The following is a 27657-nucleotide window of genomic DNA, read 5'->3' as shown; positions in this document are numbered from 1 at the left end:
GGCTTCTGCCCTCTGCGTAATGATCTTCATTAGCGCCGGCCTCACAAGTTTTTCTCTGACCTTCACTGCACTTCTGTCTTAATTTTTTCCGACACAGGGGAATATTTTCAGTGATGGCACGGAACATTTCAATTAATCACAGGAAGTTTGCTTTTCTCTGCCCTTCACATTGATGCGCACGCTTTCTCCAAATGTGCTCAAATTGCCTCAGTATTAGATTCCAGTTATCCAATCAGATAATGGTGGTCACTCAGTGTCATGTCATGCCGACTCAATTATAATCTTGTTTCCGTGGCAGGCTAATGTGAATGGTGGCTTTGAATGCAGCATCTGTCAGACAAGTGTCTCCCTGAATGCTTTAAGAGCGTCAGGACGCGACTTCACCTCTCGGGAGCGCATCCTTGTACGAGCTGTGACATCAACACTTGCTTTAATGTAATATCAGCTCCCAGTGTAAGTAGGACACACTGTCCCATAACAGCAACAACAATGAGCCTACTATAAATAGCCTACCCTCCTAGCCTGAGGGAAGATCTCGCACAAAGGCACGAGTGAGCAAACACAAGTGAGATCACTCAGGCATCAGGACGCAACCATTCCTGACATTTAATATTTAACCAGTGTGTAAAGTCTGAGCTCATAAACACCACAATCATTAAAATAAGCATTTAGTTCAGGCTGTTATCTCCAGCTAGAGCAACATAAAAGAATAATACACACACAGCTGTCATTCATTTGTGCTAATTATTTCATCATCAGAGTAGTTCTACTTGTAACAAGGCTCTTATTTGTTGATAAATGTGCTGTGGGTTTTCTCTCTCTCCCCTGCTGGCTCTCTAACCGCCTCAGAAAGTATCAGCCTGCTCATCCCTTCAGTTAAATAAAGACGGAGCGATAAACACCTTTAAGGCTTTTCATCAATAATAGAAGCACAGAGGACTTATAATCGCTGCCAGAGGACCAGTCACCTCCAGCCTCCTCCTGCACACTGGACAGACAGAGAGAAGGAGTCAGAGAGAGAAAGAGAAGCTGGAGAGGCATAGAGCTTGTGGGAATTGAGCCATGTAGTGTGAGTCTCCCTGTCTCGTACTGTGGAGGGAAATAGGAGAAGTGCTCAACACCCAAGGGTGCTCTGGAATTCCAGACTGTGCAAAGAGCCTGGTGAAAGTAGAGCTGAATAAGGATGACATTACATCTGTATGAAGGCTTGTTAACCCTGAATGTGAACCGTGTTATTGTCAGTTTCTTAATAGTGCAGTGCAAAATGAGGGGTATTCTTAGTCTCTCCTTAATGTTGCTGATACCATTGAGTTTATATAAAGATGGACTAAGTGCTTCCACCTCCTCTCTTTGTAATAAAGTGAAGCCAAAGTACCCTTATGACAGGAGCAGACATAGCGTGCATTTAGAGACATTAAACCGTAGTTTCTTTAAGACTTTTTTTAACCAGCTGAATTGTCTGTAGCATTCAAGGGCTTCCTCTTGCATGTACATCCTTTGATTTCCAGGAAAAGTTTCCTCAGAGATAAAGCCTCATATTATCACAAAGAACCAAAAAAAGCCAAATTAATTAAATATATGAACTGAGCATACGGTGCTTTCTATAAGAAAAATATGTATTCTTGTTCCAACATTGCTGTAGCTGTGAAAAAACTTTCACAGGATTCCTCACACATATATGCTCTCAGCGCTGTGTAACATCATGAGTTAGGTCACTATATGCCAAGTACCAGCTAACAGTATCAACAGTACAGTTTAACAAAGCCAGTCACTGATACACAGACCTTTAAAAACCTACCTTTAAAGATTTATGAATTAAAAAAAGCTTTTGAAGTTTAATTTTTTAACATGAAAAAGTATTCACCTGACTTAACACACGTTTAAGTTGCATTCACATACGGCAAATAAAGTTAGCCATAAAATAAAGCTTGGACCATCCTGATATAACAGGGCTCTGTGTTCATGTTTTTCTTTATACAGTCAGTAGCCCTCTCTTACATTATCATCTCTTATAATTTCATTCAGCCATTGTTTACTTCTTGCACTCGTATATAGGACGCAGGCAACTTTTAAGAAAGACAAAATAGATACAAAAATGCGTCTTATACACCGTATTTAACGGTAAATGAGAGTAACCTCTAACCTTGCAAAGCAGTTAGATACGCCCATTTCCATGTTTCTCACTGGCAAATCCATCTTGCAAAGCTCTTGTCTGAACTGTCTGGGCCCGGATGGAAAGTGACAGGGCCAATCAGCATCAAGGGGCAGTACTTTTGGGCGTGGCGGAGTCATGAAGTAAGCAAGCAGCAACAAGAGGCCGGTGCAATTATGGCGGAAGAGATTAGCGTGGATGCTCCTAAAGTGCCAGTGTTTATCAGATCTTGATGACGTTTCTTCATTAAAAGAAGAACAAAGGACAGCACTGAGTTGTTTTCTTTTCAAAAACGACAAAAGTTGTGTACTGACATGTCTCTGTATGGATATCGGTAGGGGCGCAGCTCGGAAACGGCTACGTCACGTGTTTTGTTACTCGAATTGACCTGTAAAGATGTGACAGAATGTTCATCCAATCACCCTCTGAGTTTTTTTAAAGGCTCTGCCCTTTCCCAAACGCTGTGTATGAGTGGTGTACCAGATGGATGTGTGACCATCTGGTGTGTCAGGTTAGGTAACCTCATGACCCTGACTTGAATTTTCAATTAAAAGGAGTGGGTTTAGAACACCATTGTTGGAAACATTTTCATAGGCCCTCACTTTACTTGCTTTTTCTGTGGATTCAGCACATGACTTTTTTGTCCACAGACTGATTGGTGGGATAACAAATTGTGTCCATGTGGCTTATGTACTTGGAGTTGCCTACCTGTATTCCGTCATGCATCTCGAGGAAAGGCAGAGCAAACAACACGTGACTCAGACAAGGCAGTTCCATGCTAATGATGGATATGCCAGAGCATATCATCTGTTAATGTAACAAATGCTAAGCTGATAGTCTCTTGAATCTTTAACAATGGCTTAATGTTAAAATGCATTTTCAAACCAGCAAGAAAAACGCTAGTTAAAAGATAGCAAGGCAACGTAATGTTACATTATGATGTGTTAAAGGTTTTAAATTGACAGTTGATGGTAAATAGATGTTCTCCGTGTGTTCAAATGTATTTTTAAGTTAAGGAAATATAGGTCTGGGTGGGAAATGTAAATGAATACAGTGGTTAGAATGCAAAGAGTTACCTCTGCAGTTTTAAATGGTTTTATCTGTTGATTTATGCAACTGAGTTAATGTTCTGGTACTTGATGTCTTTTGGCATTATTTGCAATATTTAGGATGTCAAATCAGTATAATTCTCTTCAGCCTTTTAATAAATGTATAAGTTAGTTGTAGTTGCACTGCTCACTGAGAGGATTTCGTACTGTTCAACTGAATCCTTTTAGTGAGAAAATGTTGACTTAATGAGGGTGACTTTGTATGACCTTCATCAGGTTATGCTGCCACCTGTAAGAGGTCCACTAAATTGCTCAAAAAGCAAAAATGTACAGTCATGTGATCTTTGACTGCACTTAATGTAAAAATGCATGCACATGTAATACTCGAGGTTAGACTTTAATGCCCTCTAAACAAACCCCGATATCAAAACAACAAGCTTCCGCCTTTATTTCCTTTAACCGCATAAACAACTTTGATTATAAAGAGAAGAAGAAATAGACCAAAAACAATAAAAGGACTATTAAAAAGCATGCTTTTTGAACAGACTTCTTTGTAGCCAGCCGTCCAAAGGAGACCCTAGAGAAGTGCGAGTTAAAAGCAACTGAAAATGAAAAACATCAAACACAGGAGGGCTGGCAGATGCACAACGGCAACAGGGATACTAGGGACATTACAACTTCATACACATTTTCGGTTTTGTTAAAATTGGCATTCAATAAGAAGGCTGTCTGAAGATGTGGAGTGTGAAGCTGATGTCTGCTGTGAGCCCAACAAAACAAACACTTAAATCAGCAAACAGCACAGAAACAGCAGGAGAAAATTATACTTGAAATGCTTTTGTTGTATAGGATAATTTGATGAGGGTATGGGTAATTTTGTGTTTTGTTCAAATAATACATCTAGGGAGATACAGCATTTTAATAAACTACCAGACATTTTCAAAGGGTTATGGAATTTTAATATGATGAATATTCTGCAAAAAGTTAAGAAATGTTGCAGTATAATAATGAGGCACATTGGTAAAAATAAGGGTCTGTGTAGCACCTTTTGACTGATATTCAGCCATGTTCTCCTGCTACATTTCCTCCTTCAATGCACGTCTCACTGTAAAGTCCCTGCTCACATTTTGCCCTGTTTTCATGCAACACAAAAATAATGAGTTGACTGGTGAAAGGGGACAGTTATCAACCTTAGGATGTCCGTTCCACTTCTGAGTGAGGCAGATGACAAATCAGTGTAACAAAGAGAAGCCTCCATCAGTGGGAAGAGAGTCAAATCCTCTTGAAGGCACTCGGGCAGACATCCAGCTCTGCACAGGACTATGGCTCCAGTCTGCTTAATTAGAGTCGATCCCCTCAGGAATATTTCGGCGAACCGTCCTGCAGCTCAGGCTGGCTTCAAATAGTAAAGCACAGACCTGCTCATCCAGACAGGCAGGCGGGAGGAGCACAGAGGATGGAGGGATAAAGACATGAGCGCTCTTGTGTCCCTCTCTGTCTGCCTTCTTGTTTCATAGAGTTTCCTCCACAACACGGGGAGACGCACCATATTTCTGGCAATCTCCTTCACAAAGAGGTGAATGCGTATCTGTAACATGAGTCTGAATGTGCTGGGTTTTTGTCTATGATTCATTTGGTTATGTTGAACTGGTGTGGGCTGGAAGATGAAGTGCTGTGTTTTATTTTTAACCACAGAGTCTACGCATCACTCTCAAACACCAGTACCTCAGTATTAGATAACTGTTGTACATTGGGATCCAATAACTAGGATCTATACATTTTCCAGAAAATTAGGAGAGCTGATATAGCTCATATATCCGCATGGAATGAAAGCCACTGTAAACCCCATTTTACTTAGCATACATTACCATATAGTTATCCTGGTCTCTTTAGTTGTAGAAAAACGTTTAGTTTTTAAAACCAGAATTTTGAAAAGGACGCTAATATTGAGTTAAAAATGGTGACACAGCTGAAAAATGCAATGTAACATAATGTAGCGTTACATATGTTACACTGGGTAACATAATGTTACTAAAAGTAATGTTACACAAAACATATGTTGTCATAACTTGTACCATTTTTGTCATAAAACAACATAATGCACTACAACACAATGCAGAGTAACTGAATGTAATATCATAGCATGACTAGTGGGTAGTTAGGTGACTTAGTAATGCAGTAACATATCATAGTAACATGGAAATAAAATAGTAATGTAATACCGCAACATTGCATAAAAATGACATAAGGGAATGTTGTGTAGCATTTCATTTAGTAACATAATGTTACACAATGTCGTGTTAGACATGACAAAATGTTTTTAAACAAAACATGCTGTGACAAAACACTGAAATGTAACAAAGCAATAGTCACATATCACTAAAAGCAGAACATAATCTATAAAATGTAACGTTAAGTAAGCGTTACATAATGCAAAACAGCATAACACAATGTTGCACAATGTAATGTTACATGTAACGTACTGTATCTTATTACATAACACTGTATTGTATTAACATAATGTAATGTAATGCATAGCAGTGTAAAGGAACTTATTGTATCATATAAACATGATGTTACTACATGATGTACTATGACGTAGTGATGAGACAGTAATGTCACACTACAAAGTAATACGGATAATGTAATTTTGCTGTTATATAGTAACATGGCAGCTGTATGTTGTGTAACATTCACAGAGTAACAATGTTACAAAATGTCATGTGAGACATAAAAAACACATTAACATCAAACATACTATTACGCAACATACTGAAATGTAACATAGCAATAGTCACATAACGCTATGAAGCGTAACATAACTTGACAGTGCACAGTAATGTAGTGTTATGTAATGATACACTGTGTAACATTGTGTTACTCAATGATATGTTACATGTAACACATGGTTTCTTATTGTGTAATGCTGATTTGTATTAACATAATGCAATTATGAAAAGCAATGCAAAGTAACTCACATCACTACGTCATGTTACTACATGACGTAAGAACATGACGTAGTGATGTGATATAGGAATGTAGTCACACTACAAAGTAACATGGAAAAATGTAATTTTGCTACATACTGTAGTAACATGACACAGTGGTATGTAACATAATGTTATCATGTGTAACATTAACAGAGTAACATAATGTTACATAATGTCATGTTGGGGATAAAAAAGCTTTTTAAAATCAAAACCCTGTTACAAAACATACTGATATGTAACATGGCAATAGTCACATCACACTACAAAGTGTAACGTAACTTACACAATGTAACGCAATGTAGTGTTACATAATTTTATACCATGTAACATTTTGTTACACATTGTAATGTTACCCGTAACATTCCAAACCATATTGTGTCATACAGCATTGTCCTAAAACATAATGTAACACAATGCAATGCTATGAAAAAGAGCAGCATGGTAAAATGATGTAGTGATGAGACATTTGAATGTATTCACACAACATAGTAACAGAAATAACGTGATGTTGCAATGTAATGTGGCAACATGACATCGTAGTTTATTGTGTAACATTTACAGTGTAACATAATATTACACAATGACATGTCAGGCATAAAAATATGTATTTAGAACAAAACAAACAGTGACGAAACATACTGTCCCATAATATGATGCGAAACACAATGTAATGTAACATATATAATGTTTCATAGTGTAATGTTTTGCACTGGTGATCCCCTCCAGTTAGGATGAGATGCGATGTTCTGCTACATCCTCTGCTACATATCAGTTGACCCATACATAAGTCAGACTTTAAAGTCTTTATGTAGTGTTTTTCATAAACACATGCTTTGTATGTTGTATATTATTTTCCATCACATATTGCTTTTTTTTGGGGGGGGGGTAAAGATGCAAATGATGCCTTTACTATTTTGGAGGCACCAGTACAGCATCAAGGCAGAGTTAATCAAACATATAAAAATATCAATATACAAAGAGTTCAATAAAATTGACTGTAAATAAATACTTTGTATGATGGCCAGAAAAAGAGATTACGCCAGTTTAAGAAAACTGATTTGAGATGGGATTTGAAAATGGTGTCGTCAGGGGGGCGGTTTTTCAGGTACTGACTGTTCCTTCTACTTAAAGTAGATTCATTGCTGTCTGGATACTACTACACCTGCTGTCTCACTAAATGTTTATCATGCTTGAGTTTGCCAAGCAGCATAAGTGGACTGACAGTATTACAGGATACTCTTAATTTGAAGTATACGTAACATCTTTTCTCATAAATAAAGGGCATGTCATGTTTTAGGAGATCCTGATTTCTCATCATGAAATACACCACATCTGTCAGAAATGTTTAGACCTTAGTTGGACTCCAGGAGCTACCGTCTGCTATCAAATAAGAAAATTACTGAAGAAAATAGGTGAGAGGTCATGGCAAAGACTTTCCCTTTAATTTGATAAACATTACAAATTCTGAATGTTTTGTAGATTTTCATGCAGGTTCTTCTGACTGAACAGACTGCAGGTCATCTTTTCTCCAGAGCTGTTTGAAGAGGCTGTGTTTTACAAGTGGATTCTAACAGAGACAAGTACATAACCTCTGTAAAAGTGTCTTTTCTCTCAGTGACGGTGATGCCTGACCTGTCCCTGCTTCCTGCTGGTTTCACATGCTCACAAAAGTGATTGTCCCAGGGGAGTGTGAAACTGGAGCATCAGGATCCTAAAAATATTTGTTATGCCCAGATACTTTTTCAGACCAGCACTGCTAACAGAGATAGGGAGCCAATCCCCATACAAACCAAAGAAATGATGTAAAAAGAAAGAGCATGTGTAGACAGAGTAGTGCTCATTTAGAAAATGTAAAAATGTGGGAGGATAAAGATGCTTTCGTAAGCAGAGCTGCTCAAAGACAAGTAAAAGACTGAAATGAATTACCAAGCAGTTTGGCTTGTATTTTTGTTTAAGGATGGCTACTTTTACTCCTGCAAAGTCCCAAGCTTCAGTATCTTATTGAAAAAGAAGAGACACTTATGACAACTAAATTTGTCCATACCAAACACTCAGCTTTAGAGTGTCTGGTCGTAAAAGCACAACGATCTCCAGAGGGCTCTGCTGTTTTTAGACCTTTTTCAGGGGTCCTCTTTCTAAGAAGTTAACGGCAGAAAAATAGCTTCTGGCAAGTACCCTGTATGTGTTTTCAAAATAAATCTGATTTTTCTGTTTTATATTTATGCTCAGAGGATTTACTGAACACATGTAAATAAGTTTCCTTAAAAAGTTAGAAGCCTCTGTAGTTTTTTAAAGAACTTGTGATCACTTGCTTTTTCTTTGTTGAGCAAAGGTAGAATGGCCAACATATTAATGCAGCAGCTTCTAGCTTATGCAATGTTTAAAGTCAGTGAAACTTGCATCGAGCATCCTATATTAAATTATGTATATTATAAAATTCATATTATGCCATGCATGTTACATTCTGCACATTGGTTTTTTAAATTGAACACTATTTTGTTCCCCAAATACTGCGATTTGATATGTGATTATTCCTTAAAGTTCCTCATCCTATCTATTTTTGCAACAAACACAAGCAATTAATCATTCTCTATTACAGACAGCACAATATAAAATTAAACAAGGGCTAAACAATTTTCAAAAAATATCTAACTGTGATGATTTGACTTGTATTGCAAATTGGATATGAATTGTTGTACTGAAGGCAGTGATCATTTTTATGTAATTCTCATATTCAACAAGAAAAAAAGTACAAAAATGAAGAAAGTAAGATGTTTTTGTAGACTATTCTAAAAGGCACTTGAATGATTGCTTGATATGTTATGGATAACATTTCTGCCGAAAAAAAAAAGTTTTAAACTCGTATTTTGGCACAAATTTCGTGTTAAAGAAATATTCCACCTTCTGTGATTTGAAAATCACAGCAGGCCATATTGCGATTTAATCTAATTTTCAATTAATTGCCCAGCTCTACTGGTAACTACTTTGGATTACTTTATTTTCACAATATTATTTACATTGCGTTAACTTGGTACAAAATATACAGTATGTTATGCATGTTACCTAGTGTACATTATGTTATGTACATTTTATTATGTTTGTTACACATGTACATTATGTAATGTCTGTTACGTTATGTATATTATGTTATGCATGCTATGTTATATGCATTATGTTGATGTTTTGTTATGTGCTCTTATGTTGTTTTATGTCTGTACATTACATTGTACATGTAATGTTACGTAAAGTATGCTAGGTTATGTTATTTAAGTTAAACTTTGTACGTCATGTTATGTACATAGCTTTTTATGTATGTAAATTATGTTTTGTACAGCACATTACATATATTGCATTATGTAAAAGTGCATGTAAGATTATGTTTATTTCAGTATGTACTTAACATTTTCTACTTTATATATGTTGTTATGTACGTTACGTTAGCATGTTACATCATGTAAATTAAGTATGCTACATTAAGTTATGTACGCTATGTTAAGCATAGCATGCTTTGTCAGTACTCCACCTGAACTGGTTTAATCATAAAATAAAGCTATTCAGTTGTGAAAAAAAGTTATTTTATGCAAAAAGAACATGTCCTTGTTTTTATTCAACTGTAGAGAACTTTTTTGTTTCACTTTGCTTCAACATTAAGTTTGTGCATTTCAGCTCCACTACATTTAACAATTTTCAGTGTCGTTTGCTCACTGATTGATTGTGTGAAGACAAGCAGCCTCAAACAGGATGCACCACTCAGATTCATCCCTGCACTGAATAACCAGCCAGATTTCTCAACTTTAGAAGAGTTGTCAGCCTCTGTGCTTGCTGCCAACCCGATGACTACCGATGCAGCTGCCAGGGGATTTTCTTTCTTTTCATGCAAGTCAAAACACTTTCAGGTTGTCTTGAAAGGAAGTATCTGACACAAAAGCCGAGTGGTAAATCTCTCTGTGAAATGTGCATGAAAGTAAATAAAATAAACAGAGAATGGCTTGGAGGCATTTGGATGCTTAACAGCATTCGCTTTACATCGCAGCTTTATATTAAGCCTCACATTTCAGGCATAAACTGAAATGTTTCAGTCATGGCTGAAGAAATTTGCAGTTGGTAAATAAAACAAGAATCATTGCTTATGTTAATCAGTACTTACACAGTAATTTAACCTAACTTTTCCATTCTTGAAGACGGCCAAATGCAGTAAAATTACAGCGTTATTATTTGTTTAGAGCTCCAGTAAGCTGTGCGTGTTTACAGCTGATTATTTTCTAACAGCTGAATGAGGTTTCAGAGGCAAACAGCAGTTGATGTGTCACTTTTCCTTGCTGATATAAAAGTGTGAAGTCTTGTGCTTCCTGCCTAAGTGTGTTGGCGACAAACTGGAGAAGCAGCCAGTCACTGCAGGCGCTGCAGCTTCATTAGGTTCCTGCTCGGTTCTTACTCTTGGGTCATGGTGGCTTTCTCTCACATGGATGAAAAGCAAGTGAAGAGCTTTTAAAAAGGCATTAGGGAAAACAATAAGCATGAAAGCTTCCAGGATTTTTTTTTTCTGCAGAAGTCGGTGGTGAAGGGTGCAAAATGTCAAACACAATGGAATCGTTTTTGCATTTCCAGGGAAGGTAATTGGATTTATTGTTGGGATTTTTCAGAGTGTATAAGCTGGTCTGGGGGTCAACCTTGGAGTATCAAGGACAATCCCTCAAGAGACGATTAGGAGGATGGCGAGAATATGCAGAAAAAAGGGACAGGTGTGCAAAGAAGCATTACAGGAAATTACAGATAAAAGGAAAGGAAAAATATGCAAATGATGCTTGAAATATAACACAGGGATGCATAGGCGTGTTTAGGTGTAAAATATTCATCTGCAGTCACATCCTCCACAAAATCCCTCCAACATGATATCACTTTCACTCTGGACATTTAACATTTAGATGATTTCGGTGCCTGAGTATACTTATCAACACTGTGTAGGAGTGTAGAAAGTGAAAAGACAGGGAAAAAAAAGAAAAAACTATCCACCCCCTCAGTATCTTTTTGAAGCTTTATACTCTGCAGCGGAGATTCAGAATCGAGGGAGATATGGAGAGAGAGTGAAAAAAGAAAACGAGGGGGGGAGGTTTGGATGGTGAGGAAGTTTAAAGAAATCAGTGCATACAGGATCTGCCTGCTCAGACAGGTGCTGAACAAGGTTTGGGTTTAATTAAGACGAGTGTGCTAGTCAGATGGGCAAAGAGGAAGAGGCAGACAGTAGAGAGAGAGAGAGAGAAAGAGGGAGAGAGGTTTTCCAGAGCCATGACCTTATTTAACATGTTGAAGTAAATGGAAAGGAACAAGCCCTGTCATCACAGTCTTTCTCTCTGTGTCTCATACAAACACACAAAAAAGTACAAATGTGCTCACGCCCCCTCTTGCCCTTGCAAATGTCGCTCTTAAACATCCTCCTTTGCTTTCTTTACCAAGCACTCAGCGTGATGAAATTGAAGGTCTTTGTCATTTCTAAATGTTCTCTCTCACTGTTATGAGCTGAAAGTGTGACTCACTGTGTGTCTCCTCCTGCGTCTTGTAGGTGGTGACCTCGGGAAAGAACAGCAGAGGATACCACTACATCCTCGCCAACCTGGTGAGAGCTTGAAGCACTCCTGCACAACACCCAGAAATCTCCTTCTCAGTGTGATGCAATGCAGAGCTGAGAAACGCAACACTCAGTAGACCTGTCAAACTTCTCAACATGTAGTGATGGATTTAAAATTGACTGTAATGATTCAGAAATAAACAGACTTGATGCTAATGAGTGCTCGCTCTTTTCCTCTCAGGGTTTCTCTAACATGAGCCTGGACCGAGTGTTTTCTGGCGGAGCCAACATCACCGGCTTTCAGATCATCAACCCCGACAGCCCCATAGTCCAGCAGTTCCTCCAGCGCTGGGAGCGCCTGGATGAAAGAGAATTTCCAGAAGCCAAAAACACTCCACTGAAGGTCAGTGAGGCAAAGCTGGTGAAGCCGCAGCAACATTTGATTTAATATTTTTCAAAGATGCTTTCAATTTTCTTTTTTTTGCAAGTGTTGAGGTAGTAACACTGCTGAAAGCGTATGAAATATGTCAATCTGAATCTTTTCACAGCTTAAATAACTTTCCCCCTGTTTGTCCTTGAATAGATGCAGCTTTCATGCTTGAGCAATTTTTATGTCAATCAAACTGTAAGTTTTTTTTCTTATTGCACACCAGCAGCACTGCTCCCTATGTAGCTCTGCTCTTTATGTATGCTGCTGCAGACTAAATTCTGTCTTTTATTTTCTTATTTCTTACATTTTTGCGTCGCCCTCTTTATCCTGCTGCAGAGATGACAACCTTGCTGTTGCAGCAGTGCATTGTGGGTGTGTGTGACGTCAGTGGTGCATCACTGTAGGTTTCTTGTCGCCTTTTTTGTTCTCAGTACACATCAGCGCTGACCCATGATGCCATCCTCGTGATTGCGGAAGCCTTCCGGTATCTTCGGCGGCAGCGGGTGGATGTGTCTCGCAGGGGGAGTGCAGGCGACTGCCTCGCCAACCCTGCGGTACCCTGGAGCCAAGGCATCGACATAGAGAGAGCCCTCAAAATGGTAGGAAAAAAAGTGCGTTTGCCGTCGTTTTGTACAACTTTACGTTTCTGTTTATTGTTTTATGCACAACTTAGGGTGAGCTCAGGTTTAATGGGACATTTTTTAAATCTCAGTCTTCTTATTGCTATTTTCCCAAATACTGAAGAAAAAGACCAACACATGATAAAATTCTGTAACAATGAAGATGCCGATTATCTATTATGGGGGTTAAGAACGTTAATTATACAGGTGCATCTTTAAAAAATGGAATATCATGAAAAGTTTATTTTTTCCTGTTATTTAATTCAAGAAGTAAAACTTCATCCCTTACATTATAACAAAAATTGTTGATAATTACAACTTACAGCTCATGAAAATAGATAATCTAATATCTCAAAATTTTAGAATATCACAAAAAAGGATTACTAATGCAGAAATGTTGACTTTCTTGAAGATTATGCTCATTTATGCACTCTGTACTTTGTTGGAACTTCTTTTGGGTGAATTGCATCTGTGTGATGTGGCATGGAGGCAATCAGTCTGTGGCACTGCTGGCGTGTTAGGAAGCCCAGGTTGCTTTGATAGCAGCCTTCAGCTGGTCTGTGTTGAGTCTGGTGTCTCTCTTCTTCTTGACATTTCTCCAGAGATTCCCTTTGGGGTTCAGGTCAGGCAAAATTGCCGGACAATCAAACACAGTAACACCATGGTCAGTAAACCAGTTTCTTGTAGTTTTGGCTTCACTGTGGGCAGGTGCCAAGTCCTGCTTCTTAGCAGATGGAGGCATGACGTGCTCTAAAATCTACTGCTAGGTGATTGACAGCATTTGCTCTGGATTTTATAAAGCACAGTGGATCAACATCAGCAGATGGCATGGCAAACCATCACTGACTGTGGAAACTGAAAACACTTGACTTTAAGCACCTTGGATTCTGCGCCTCTTGGGTCTCTCTATAGAATCTGAGACCTTGATTTCCAAATGAAATACAAAATTGACTTATATCTGAAAACAAGACTCGAGACCACTGAGCAGCCATCCAGTTCTTTTTCTTATTAGCCCAGGTGAGACGCTGATGACGTGGTTCAGAGTGGCTCCACACTAGGAACACGACACTTGTAGCCCATTTCCCGGACCCGTTTGTGTGTGATGGCTCTTGATCCACTGACTTCAGCCTCAGTCCTCGTGAAGCTCCTCTAAGTTTTGAATCTGCTTTTTTTGACGACCCTCTGGAAGGCTGAGCTCATCCCTGTTGCTTGTGCTCATTTTCTTATCACACTTTCCCTCTTGAGTCAACTTTCTGTGATTATGCTTAAATACAGCCTCTGAGAACAGCCAGCTCTTTCAGCAGGGACCTTCTGTGGCTTACCCTCCATGTGAAGGGTGAAAGTGATTGTCTTCTGAAAATGTGTCAAGTCAGCAGTCTTCCCCATAATTATAGTTGTGTGAACTGAACTAGAATGAAAGAATGAAGGCTCAGGAAACCTTTGAAAAATAGACTTTTCCTCAATATTCTAATATTAGAGATTGTGGATTTCTGATTTTCATGAGCTGTAAACTGTAATCATCAATATTAAAACAAAAAAATTTGCAATGTTTCACTTTGTATGAGATGAATCTAGAAGTTAGAAAAGCTAAGTATTTGAACTTAATCACAGGGAAAAATTTAACTTTAACATGATATGCTATTTTTTTGAGTTGCGCCTGTATTACTAGGAGGAATTCGCTACACTTTTGTGGAAACTACTTTGATTTGGACAGAAGCAGCTGATCAATAATTGAGTCTATTATTAACCCTAGCAACAAGCAAAAAGGCTAAACAAATTAAGAGGTTAAGAATTACTCATTTGGAGTGTAAAGAGCACACACCTGTTTTCAATCGCAGTATTGATCATTTTCTTCATATCATACATAGTTTTAGGACTGTCACACACATTGTGTTTGGTTGGATGGGATAACACAAAAACACCTGTTTTCCACAATTAAACACATAATATAGACATATTTTTACTGGGTTTGTTGCAGAAAAACATCAATTTTAAACAAAAAGTTTTGAGCAGTTAATCAGTTTTACATTTTTATGACGTTATGATAGAAACGAGTAAAAGCTACCCCCCCCATGAATCACTGGCTCAATCTCTTGTTAGATGTTTCTCCTTCCTGACTAGTGATGTCACATATATCTCGTCATCATATTGGGCTGAGAAAAAAACAGTTTTATTATTAGTCATTGCATAAGAAAATGAAACCTCTTCTTTCAAACTGTGAACCTGATGTCTCTCTTGACCTGAATTCACCCTTGATCCTACATTTATGGTCTATTCACCTTATGTACGCATCCCTTCTCACTTTACTCACTGAAGTTGTCCACTTTAATGTCTTTTCCTCCAGTTATTGTCACTTCCCCCCACAGATATAATAAGAACTGGCAAAATAAATACATACAAATAGAAACTTGATTCAAATGAAATACTATTCAGTACATTTTTGCACAAAACTCTTAATTTTCACAGACAGACTGTGGCATGACAGCCACTGGAAGTCAAAAGACAATCAGAACGTACCTGAGAGCCCTGTGATTTCATAAAACATAAGGTGAATAGCAAAAATGTTGAAATTGTTTTTCTTTTATGTCTTCTTGATTTTGTTCTATATTACAAATGAGAACAAGTCAAGATTTCATAATTTCGCTCACTCTTCATTTATAACAGTTTTAGGCTGGTCATTTATTATAAATACTTTCACAGTACATTATGTATAAACAGGAATGGACAAGGGCTGTAGCACTTCAAGCTGAATGTTTTGTTCAGTTTAGACATTTATGGCATGTTTTTTGTCCATAAACACTGATTTCTTTTTGCAAAGTGAGGAAACCTTTTTGTCATTCCTGAACTCCACGCCATAGCAAACTTTGCAAAAAGAAAAGTTGTGCATAATGTATAATTTTCACTCATTTTTGAGAATTTTTCAGACTTTTATCCCCTCCACTTTGCTATTATGAATACACAAACACAAAGGACACAAAGACAAAACAGACAATCACAGCAGAACCAATACAAAATACCAACAACAATGTCAGACCAAAAAAAAAACAAAAACTGCCACCTATAAAGGGGAAAAAATCAAAAGAGAATGCATCCATGTCACTCTAGCTTGTATGCGAGTGAATTGAGGCCATGTAGAGAGTCCTTCAGTCCCGAGCTGTACTCACTTGAATGAGGCACAAGGCAAAATCCAGCATGCATCAGACATGGTGATTTAGTACAGTAAGGTACAACATGAAATTGATGTTTCTTCTTTCTATGTAATCAATGAAAGGACCATAAATCTTAAAGAAACTTTGGATGACAGACAAGGAATAGGCAAGAGATCATGTCTTTAACCATTCTTCTAAAACAAGGAGGAGAGCTTGATCTCCACTCTTTCAGGATAACTCGCTTTGCTTTACCATCCCAAACCTCAGGGATTTTTGTAAAGTAGAGAGACAGGTCAGAAGGTGATTGGAGCGGCACAGTTTTGCAGAAATGCAGATGGCTTTGTCTGCTCTGGGGGGGGTCAAAGTCGGGATTCTCATATTAACTGAAATCATAATGAAACTCTTATTAAAAAGTTCATACAGGGCACTTTGGGTAAGAAAATTATATTCAGACCTATTTCCTTTGGGCTTTATCAGAAAATAATGAAGATTTATGTTGGTTTTTGACAGTAATATATCCTTTTAGAAGGTGGGTCTTTAGGAGCTCAGCTTTCTTAGATACAAATAGGGGTCACCTTTGAAACAAGGTTGGGGATCACCGTTTTAGAGAAGCACAAATGAATTGGAAAGATGTTAGTGTGACCATTGAATGCCTTTTTCCCCTTTAATAAGTGGTGCAGAGCAATACAAGATGAGTGACTAATTATACATTTAATTTTTAGATAAGACACATCAATACCTTGTGGGGACATTCCAGAAAGCAGAAATAAAAAAAGACATAGACTAGCAAGGCTATCACCATGCTGCTATGTTTTGGGTGATGGTGTTGTATATGGTATGCATTTGTGCTTTAAGTAATGGGGGAACAAAAGATAAAGTTATTTTAAGAAGAAAGGGGTTAGTTCTAGAGAGAGACACTGTAAATGAGTAGGTTATATTTATGAGTTAAATGTATAAATTTACACATATATATGAAGAAAAATGTAATATTAAATAATATGAAAAGGAAAATAATAACCAAACAAAAATTAACAATGCCTTGCATTTTAACTGGGCACTTGTTCCAAGGTCAGTGTATGGGCCACATGGCAAAAAAAAAGTGCTTCCTTCCCTCTCTAGTCCTCCTCTTTGTGTTTTCTGATCTTTCTGTCTTTGCCTGTTTTTTACCCCCTCTTTTCGGTATTTCTTTTGTAATTGTTTGAGTTTGAGGTACCCTACTTCAGTCGTCCCTAGACCCTGCGGAGGGAGCCGGCAGACGGGGTCACCTACTGATGATCTGCCGTCCATCTAGACAACCCCCAGACCCAGTGGGAGGGAGTCTGTTCAAAGGGGCAGATCATCAGTTTATCCTCATTAATTCCAATTATTAGTTGTCATTATTACATTTTATATGAGTTATTAATACTATATTAATTTTTAATACAGTTGCATGCTTTCATGTGTAGTTTGTTCACATCTTGTATGTCATAAACACATATTATAATCACTCCTTTTTCACCTGGCAGGTGGCAGTACAAGGAATGACAGGAAACATCCAGTTTGACACGTTTGGCCGACGATCTAATTACACTATTGATGTGTACGAGATGAAGTCTGGAGGCCCCAGGAGGGTAAGTGAAGCTCAGAAATATCAATCATAATTAAATTAATATGTGATTAAATACTCTAAGCAGGATTAGCATATGATATAGATATTAATGCAGTATGTTTGGGTTTATTAATATAAATCCAGGCACATTTAAAGCTGCTTTGGGAAACTGATTTTAATTTTTCTTTATGTTTCAGGAGCAGTGAGGTTTAGTCTGATTTAGAGAGGAGCTGGCAGCAGAAAAGTCTTGCAAAGTCAGCCCAGATCACGAGAGCTCTCATATCAAATGAGTTTTTAATTTTGGAAAGCATCAACAAGAGTTGGTGGAAGCCTGAAAACAGAAACTAAATCTACAAACTCTTGTGGGGTGGTAATTTGGATGATAAAAGGCTCAAACTTGGGTTACATAATGAAAAGCAATCTAAATGCTGTGTTACAGCTTAAAAAGGCAATACTGCTGCTCAGGGGTTTATTTACTGCATGGTAATTTAGCAGAAACAGATTAAGACAATGATTTAGAGGAAATTGGGTTTCCAAAATATTATTTATTTACCACTCAAAAGAAATTAATGGTAAAACCACAGACTGTACTCTGAGTCCAATTATGTCCAATCATCAGTCCAATTAGGTGTTAACTGCTGGTGCTGATGCTTCAGTGAGCTGTAAATCACTTTAAATGACAACAAGAAAATAACTGCAGAGTCAAGGAACCTTAGTGATGTTCGGGCTGGCTTTCCAAGATGAATTGTTGTTGATGTTTTGTTTTTGCGTTGCATTCAATGTGATGTTTTAAAAGTTTTCAGCATTTTCCTCAAAGAAATCATCTAACACCCCCAGAATAGCAAACTCTAAATGATGAAGCTAAAGGGTAAGTTAGCAGCTCTTGTGAGACAGGTTCACACCTTTATTCACTTTCACTTTTAACGTTAAAGAGCTGCTGAAATAAAAGGTTTACCACACACTACAACATACTGAATCCCATTGTGTTTGCTTTTTCCAAATTGAAGGAAATGTATAATCCTTGTTAACACAACCAATAAATAGCTTTAATTTTATGCCATATTTAGTGTATATCAGTCTCAGACACAAAGAAAAACAGTGTGCCTGTTTTTAATTCAAGCGTGTCCACGTCTCGTCCTGCTCCTCGGCTTGTTAAACGAGCAAACTAACAGGCCTCAACATGGGAAGACGTGCACTGGCACAGAAAAGTTATTTAGCTAGTTATCCTGACAGCTGTAGAGCTTGTCAATGTCTGTTAGCTTAGATTCCCGAAAAGTCCGCGTCCTCAATAACACTAACAACACTCCATCCATAGTCCTATTAGCCTGTTTACTGAAGCAAGGCTGCTCACATATACGGACACTGACCAGCCTCCCCTCAGAGAATCTGAGGCTAAAAGGACTCTTCTTTTTTTTTTTGTTCCAACACTGTTACACTGAAAAAGATAGTTGTTGGATAAACTAAAAAAATACTAATGTAGTTGAACACAATTGAATTAAGTTTATCCAACTCAAACGAACAAGTTGTATTAACACAGTTCCTTTGAGTAAAATGTATTTATTGATTTGAGTTCTTTCAAATTAAAAATGCTCTGGTCTACTTTACCCTGCACTGTAAAACCAAACAAGTTGAAAATACATGTCAAAGCTTTTAAGTAGTGGAAATACATTTTAAAGTAAACCCTTGTGAGTTAATGAAATCTAAAACATAAGGGGCAACTGAAAAATGGTTTGAGTTTAGTAGCACGTACTTAACCATTCTTAGTTATATCAACTTCATTTCACACATACGTGTATGTTAACTTTCTCAAGGTAACCACACTGTGGAAAATGTCCTATGAGTAAAAATTCTGTTTAAATCCTACTCAAAACACTATGTTATAACTTTTGGAAGGCTGCATGTTCTTCATCCATAGAAATATTCCTTTATTTCTATCTCAAACTTAAACCTTAAACACTTGTACCACTCAAGGTTGGCCAACTTCAGTGACAGTAGTCGAAAGGTGCACACTGAACCAGGAAGTCCTCTGCCATCATGTTCACATTCATTTTGTATCCTGGTGGCTGCCCACAGGTGGGACCACTCTAAATGAGTCAGCAACTTCACTCATGGTGTAAAAAGTGTCTAATGCCCAAAGGCATTCTGGGAAAACTCTACAATTAAGCCAACACAGGCAACTCTGTCCCTGAGACTGGCAGCAACAAGCTATCAGCTTTTCACAGCAAGGCATGGGGCTCTCATACACTTTCACAAGTGGCACGCACCCTCTCAACTCACTTTTCCAGGTCCACTCAAAAATTACAAAAGAAACGAATAAATACTGTAAGGCTAATTTTAAACTTCATTAAATAAAAGTTTGCATGGCCTTCAAATTCAGGTAGCTGGTATGGCTGTGTGATCATTATGAATAAACCAATACACAGCAAAGAACTTGGTTGTGTCATTCATTTACCATAAAACCTTTTTAAATCCAGAATACCAATCTGTCTTGTAATTTGGTCTTACCTTACACAGTTTGTAGGTTTTTTTTTAGTCAGGCCAGTGACAAAAAAATGGAAGTTTAGTTCTATAAGCGAAAAAAACTGAAGAGAAACCCAGCGGCTGCGCTTTACCTGAGCTCTCAGTTCTACGATAAAGGACCAAGTTGCAATCTAACGTTGAAATAGCCCACAAAGGTACACTACTGCCACTAAAGCACAAATCTGGATTAGATTACAAAAAACCTTTAAGCGTGAATTATGGGAAAAAACTACAACATCTTTTCTGATTTCAGATGGAACTTTACATTGTTTTTTCTCCAAATAATGGAGGCCTTGCTGCAGTTCGTAGAATATGAAACCACAACAAAAGCAAAGGGCACAAACAAATACAAATAGACAGGCACATTTTTGTGGCCTGGCTAGCTCCATGTCTCTGAACTCTGACAAGGTCCCCCGCAGAAGATGACACCCAAAGGAAATGTCCCCATACTGTCCACATAAATCTGCTCACAGGCCAACATACATGACAGCGGCCACGCACATGCAAACACAGAGTGATAAAATCACAGAGAAGTGGGAGATATTTTCTTCTTCTTGGGTGAATAAATCACTTAAACACAATGTGATCATGCTAGGTTGAGTAAGCACAGCTCCAGATTAGGCTTTTTTTGTTCTGTGTAGTTTGTATTAATAGAACAGTACACCAGTAAGGCACATTCAGACTATTATTTGTCTTGTTGGTTTTAATTTTATCAGTCTTCGAGTGCTCTGTTGGGCTGCTTTCTTATTATGTAAGAGAACATTTGCAGGGACAGGAATAGCTCTCGCCTACTCTGCTGAAGTGTAGTCCAGGTGAAGTAAGAAGCACCACTACAAGCTTTTTATTAGATCACATCAGGCTGAGCCAACACTGTTTCTGCTGTACAGATAGAGCCAACCAACTCACACGCACTTGGAGGCTCTACTCTGCAAAAAAAAAAAAAAAAAACGTCTTTCTGCTGTTTCTTGTAATAACTCTAAACCTCTGTGTCATTTTCAGATCGGCTACTGGAATGAGTACGAAAAGTTTGTTTATATTATGGATCAGCAGGTCACCAACGAGTCCTCTTCTGTGGAAAACCGAACAATTGTGGTCACTACTATTATGGTACACTCTCAAGCAGGTTTTAAGTGTTTCACTTTGAGAATTTCTGCCACTCAAGGTCAAGGTGTCCATTGTTGCAATCTGTCCTGGGAGGGTAGAATTATTTTGTTTTGCGTTGCTTTCCATCCACTCACTACATGTTGAAACAGTCGATTCACGAAGAGTGTTTCAACTGTATCCGTGTGGGTGCCAAAGCATTTTGGTTTTTTTATTATAAAGTGGGCTGTTGTAGTAGTGACATCACAATAACGGCTTTAGTAATGATAATGTTAGAGATAGCCACCATAGTATTCATATTGAGTACATACGTAAGTAAACATGTTTCCCTCTCATTAAGTAAACCATCAGTGAAGCTGGAGAAGAAAACCTGCAGCACAAGGAGGATGTAAACAACCAAAGGCTACAAACCTTTGGCTGTTTAACCCTTTATTTACATTTTTCTCAGTGAAATATGATATCTGAAAACCAGTGCTCCCAGTATTACAGGCTCAGAGTTAGATGTTAGTTAAAGGTTAGTCATCATCAGCCATTTTTAAATGTAAGATAAGGTACGCCTTATCTTACATTTAAAACCATGGCTTCTCGCTTCTTCTGACTTTGTCTATTATGTTTTCATCATAGGCAAATTCAGAATGTAATAGTCATACATTTTCATTTCAATGTCTAGGAACTCATTATCCTCATGAGCAGGCAGGAAGAAAAAACACAGAAAAGTTGTGCCATCGCATTGTATTCTGTCTGCTAGGCATGCCTTTGGTTTGAACAAAGACGACTGTTATTTTAGACACATCTCAGTCATGCCATGTTCTTTCATTGCATTTCCACAAACTTTAAGGCAAATATTCATATCCAATGAAAGGTCATCCTGTTATTACAGGAGTGTGATTCTTTCATGTTTTTCTTTTATTACATTACACATGATTGAAGAATGAAGATTAAAGTAGGATAAGATTGAAAAATAGAGTAAAACATGACAAAAGCATCACACAAGAGTCTCCTCTGTTGATGACTTTGTTGTGATATAAGTGACTTTTGAATTTTCTTGTTTAGGCCTTGTGAGTAAATCACTAGTTCCCCATCCTAGAGTAGAGATGGGCCAGATCCGATCAAATATTGATATTGGGTTTGATATTTATGTTATTTTTGAAGCTGATATTGGACTGATGGCGCTGATCCAAATTTGTTTGAAGGCATGCGTTGTCACTGTAGTGTAAAAGAGTGTTATGTGACAAACACTAAAGAGCAGGGAAGCACAGTAATAACAGCAAAGGTAAGTTCTCCCCCTCTAGGGCAGTGATACTCTACCTGCGGTTCTCAAGCCACATGTGGCTCCTTAGTGACCAGTTGCAGCTCTTTTAAGGCTTACTTAAAAAAAAAAAATCCTCCCAAAATCTTTTATAAAGGTGAAAACTGTCAGCAGTAGACTTATTGCAATAAGTCATATCAATAAATCTAATTCCACACAAAGAACACAGACTTTAACTGCCAAATTTTTACATAAATAAAAACATATGCTTATCATCGGTGAAATATCCTTTCTTCTGACACTATACCGACACTTTTATGTAGCCCATTTCATCCCCTTTAACAACACAGTAATCCACCAATTCACTGCTATATTTTAACTATGGATAGATTGATTATCACATTCCCGGTTTTGGAATGTGGCTCTTGCAGAAGTATTTTTCAGACGATGTGGCTCTTGGGTAGAATAATGTTGAGTACCGCTGCTCTAGGGTATTCACCACAACAAGAGGCGACCATGTTCTGTCATCCTGTCTGCGGCTTTAATACGAGCTGCAACCTCTCGTGTTACAGTAGCCTAAACAACTGTTTAAATGTTACTGGCTTTTTTTTTTTTTTTTTTTTAGGGTTCCTTCAAACTTTTCAGAATCCAATTTAAAGTCCCTGTCAACAGATAAAAACAAAATTTGTGTTTTAGGTTTGTTGTATGACAGGCCACTTTGTAATGAGCCATCAGGCCAAGTTTTAGTCATGAAAACATTCTGAAGTGTATAAAATGAAGCTTCAAAATCATGAAAAATGAGGCAGTAAATCTGCTCTAGAATGATGTGGGCGTGTCAGTTAAATGACACACCCACTCACGAGAAAGACGATCCTCTCAGATTTAGAAAAATGCTTCTGATCAGAGCCTGGCTGCCTGGCTCTGTGCCAGAGCAGAGAGACAAAGGCTGGGGATTAAATGTACTGTTTTCTGGTACAAATCTCTCCATTATGATACTTTAAATGACCCATAGGCCACTGTGGCTAAAGATTTGGGGAATTTACCTCACGATGAACAATACCACAGCATTTAGCTGGCTGTTAGCTTTCCATGAAGGCAGTGACATCAGCAAACAACAGACTGTATTGAGATGAACTGCTCAGTGATTTTATAATGTTGTAGCGTTGGAGGGGCGGGGTAATTTCCCATCAAGACCGATGATGTCATGGGCTCATATGTTTGCCCTGCTCAAATTAAACCAAGCCTGGAAAGAGGTGAACAACTTTGCTCTAATGACTCCACTAGACTCTGACGGTCTAATAAAAAAATTCAGTCACACAGAGATCTCAGATTTCTCACATCCTTACAACAATCTTATTACATCATATCTAGTGTGTTAAGACATGAAGTCTGGATTTCAGATTAAAGGAGCTTTAAGACTTTTCAAGACCTTTTAAAGGCCTGAACTGAGAAAAATTAATACCACTTTTTGCGAGGCAAACAGTCTAAAATGAAAGGCGTGAGACGTCCCAGTACATCGGACCAGGGCGGATTATTTTTATTTAATATACTGTCTATGTAATGCCAAATAATATAGGACATTTTTTGGATTAAAAAGCCCAAATTTCATGATTTCTAGTACATTTAATTCCTCTATTTTATAAATATGTCAAATGGTGATATTCATCATAACAAATATTTGCAGGTGTGTTGAACTGATTTAAAACAGTTTCACTATATTAACACAGAAGAATGCTTTTTGTCAGTGAAGACCTGTTAAAATGTGGGTGGGCTGCAAAACATTTTAAGTGGGCAACTTCATAGATCAGATGTTAGAGAATTGGATTAGTGTATTACAATAGTACAGGGTGTGTTTAATCACAATAAGAGCTATAAGATAAGAGGGGGTTCTGGGGATCTTCCTCCAGAAACTTTTGAGCATTCAATACTAAATTCTCTGATTTCTGGAGAATATTTATAAAAATTTGTCAAGAAAATTCTGTTACAAATACAAAATTATTTAATGAAAAAGGAACACCATTTTCTCTACAAAGCTTACGTTGTAGAGAGCTTGAATTTGCTACTTTTAACATTTTAAAACTGAGTAGTTTCATATTAAACACAAATCACATTAGAGTAAACATGCTGCTGTAAAATCTACAGACCAGACTATCTAAAGCTAACATACATAAAGCCAAACATGAAATCGTTTGATCTATAGATTTCACCAAAACAAGAGAATTCACTGGCTAATGTTGCTCAGAAAGACTTTTAAAAAGTTTTGTAATTCTGACTTAAGCATGCTAACTCTCCGCTTGTCTCCCTTGCTCCCCCTGCATCAGTGTCTGTTGTTTTTAGTTTTTCAGATGATTTCTCTTGTGTTTTGCAGTTCAGTCCTCGGTATAGTGTGTTTATTAACTGGTCTATAATGCATGTGGTAGTGTCTCGCGTTCCATCAGGGAACGCACTAAAATGCAGATTGTTAATGTGAGATCACAATTTCCTCTAAAACATAACCTGTGGTGCTAAATGTCAGCTTTAAGGGGAAGAGATGCAATCATAAGGGAGTGAGTATGAATGAATAGAAAGAGATGTCTTAATGCTTACTCTACAGCTGTCACGTTGCTGCCACTGTTTTTTTCTGCAGTTTTCTGGGACAGCCTTTAAGAACGATGAGTCCTCTTTTTGTGGCTAAATTAATTTCTTCTTCCTTTCTTAAACTATTTTGGTAATACCTCTCTTACACCAAAGGCTTCTCTCTGAGCCCTGCTTACAGTTGGGGAGGGGGATGACTGACACACAGACAGGTAAATACACTGGTAATAAGTTTTTTTTTATTTTGTTTTTGCGTTTTTAGTATTGTTTGGGTTCTGAATAAGAAATCCTGTTTCAAATTTCTAGAGCTTTGTGTAACCTTGCACATAATGACACCAAAAACAATAAGAATTTTAATTCTGATTTGATAAAATATTGGAATTCATATTGGGTATTGGTACATAGCCCATGTATCAGGATCAGAACTGTGATGAAATGGATCGGCCCATCTCTATTCTAAAGGTGACATGAGAGCATCTAAGAAAACAAATAACATTTTTGAGGAAAAACACTTTTTTATTGAAAAAAAAGGCAAAAAAGTGAGGTGGAATAGTGAAATATAACAGCAGATTATGTTAGAGTAACACTTAGTAAGGAAAATTCAACCAGTATAACTTTCTCCTCAGTCATACAGCTACTCTTCTAAGATGTTTATATTCAGTGAATGAATTTAATGATCTCTGTGCTCACTGATGTTTACTTCATGAACTGGAAAAATGCTCCATTCAACTTGTCCTGCTCTTTGTGCTGCGCTGATGCAAAGCACATGCACCCCCCGCTTATCGCCTATTTCCACTGATTCAGATAGTGGATGAGGTTAGCATGAGGGAGTCCTGACATCCCGCTTTGCCTTCTTTTTTAAATGTTTCAGATGCTTTTTCTCCTCAGCCGGCCCTTTTGTCCTCTTTACTGCTGCAGCGGCCCGCTTCTCTAGCCCCCCGATAATGTGCCTGTAACTGATGCTGCTTAGATCCTTTAGCCTCTGCTCTGTCTGTTTCTAAATGTTCCCCTTCGTCTGTGCATTTGTTGCCCCCAGCATGTCTGCATGAAACCAAATCAAGGCCTCGTTTGACCCTCGAGGTCTGGCCAGTGTACATGTTTTCTTTTCTGCAATGAACTCAAAATTCTGTCTAATTAACAGGAAGCTCCATATGTGATGTACAAGAAAAACTATATGCAAATGGATGGGAATGACAGATATGAGGGCTACTGTGTGGATTTAGCTTCTGAGATAGCCAAACATGTGGGGATAAAATATAAGCTGTCGATAGTTCCCGATGGGAAGTACGGAGCCAGAGACCCCGAGACCAAGACGTGGAATGGGATGGTGGGAGAACTGGTTTATGGGGTAAGTGTCACAGTGTCTGTGCAGCTTGTATTTATATCTTTGCATGTTTCAGCCCTCTTGTCTCTTCAGGTTAAAGAACACAAAACAGAAGAGATTCATAAAAATGACTTTTTGAAAGTAAAAATCAAGCTACTCAGTCCCTTTATGTCAGCCAACAGAGTAACTTCATTTCTTCATCTACAGAAAATATTAAAGTTAAGTGTTATGGTTATGCAAAACAACAACAAAAACATCTAAAGCATTAAAGATGTGCTTATGCATTCTACTGTTGGTCAAAGAAGGTTCTGTTTTTCAAGTCTTAAATAATTTGGACCTCTTTTTATCATGCATCTCATGGCTCAATTGCACTTGAGCTTTAACAGGAAGATTTTCTATTTTTTATGAGAGCTCAGGCGTTAAATGAATAAATAATGTTTAAAAAATCTCAAATAACGGAGAAGAACGTCATAACAATGTGCTTGCAGACAGTATTTGAGTGCAGGGTCATAATGTACCACCTGCAGATCCTTCTGCTATGACTATTTTATAAAGTGCCTACCTAGTCTTAAGAGCTCAGACAGATAGAGATGACCTCCCTTATGTTTCTGTATCCACACTGTTATTAGTGAGCGATTCACTTTAAATATGAGAACAAAGAAAAGACGCCTACTTTTACTGAAGCTTGCCTAATATAAGGTATATATAGATACTGCTTTACATTTTTGCATTCAGTCCCTCCCTCCCCTAGGACGTTTGTCACCACACTGAGCTGATAATTGATGATGCTGTCAGGTGCTGCAGAGGATCTGATGGAAGAGAATTTAACAGGCTGATTCACATTTCATGGTCTGCTTACATAAGCTCCTCCACCTCTGTCTTTTTCAACCCTCTGCTTGATTCATGGAGGAGATTTGGACAGAGACAAAGACTTTAGCCAACACAAATGCTGAGTGACTCATTTTCAAATGGCAGATTTCCTCTTGCAGGCTTTACTGCAGGTCTGCTATTCAGTATATTCCAAGCTGCTGCTTTCCACTGTGTCCAATCTGTTTACTCGATGAATGCACTTTAGATTCTGAGTGCCTGGCTATGTTTATATGTAATTATAAAGCAATGGGACTTAAATACATGCTTAGTGCTGTGACTCTGTGATGAAAAAATTACTGTAATTATCGCTGAGCAATTAAAGAAAATCAGCTGTGGATTGCAGTAGAATTTCCTTTATATATTTTTACCTGATTTGGTTACATCACACAACCTGTCATATAACAGAAATAACCACAAAAGTAAGTTGGCAGTTTTTTTGAGGAAACTATGTTCTTTAGTAGAAAACCAAATCCTA

The 27657-nt window shown here is 37.8% G+C and overlaps 1 protein-coding gene across 3 annotated transcripts in view; it reads left to right on the top strand.

The window, feature by feature from the left end:
- The window catches only part of LOC121518679 (glutamate receptor 3-like), a 153483-nt gene that overhangs the window by 88844 nt on the left and 36982 nt on the right, over window positions 1-27657 (top strand). For 2 of the 3 annotated variants that reach the window (XM_041801161.1, XM_041801163.1), the window contains exons 5-10: window positions 11752-11805; window positions 11999-12160; window positions 12619-12786; window positions 17462-17566; window positions 21064-21171; window positions 26130-26336. In XM_041801161.1, coding sequence (XP_041657095.1) covers window positions 11752-11805; window positions 11999-12160; window positions 12619-12786; window positions 17462-17566; window positions 21064-21171; window positions 26130-26336 — 804 coding nt within the window. Of the gene's footprint in view, window positions 1-11751; window positions 11806-11998; window positions 12161-12618; window positions 12799-17461; window positions 17567-21063; window positions 21172-26129; window positions 26337-27657 lie in introns of all 3 variants that reach the window. The other variant, XM_041801160.1, reaches the window with a different exon arrangement.

Source organism: Cheilinus undulatus, linkage group 12, assembly GCF_018320785.1.
Source record: "Cheilinus undulatus linkage group 12, ASM1832078v1, whole genome shotgun sequence".
NCBI lineage: Eukaryota > Metazoa > Chordata > Actinopteri > Labriformes > Labridae > Cheilinus > Cheilinus undulatus.
Note: the sequence above shows the minus strand (reverse complement) of the source record. Positions and strands in the feature narration are given on the sequence as shown.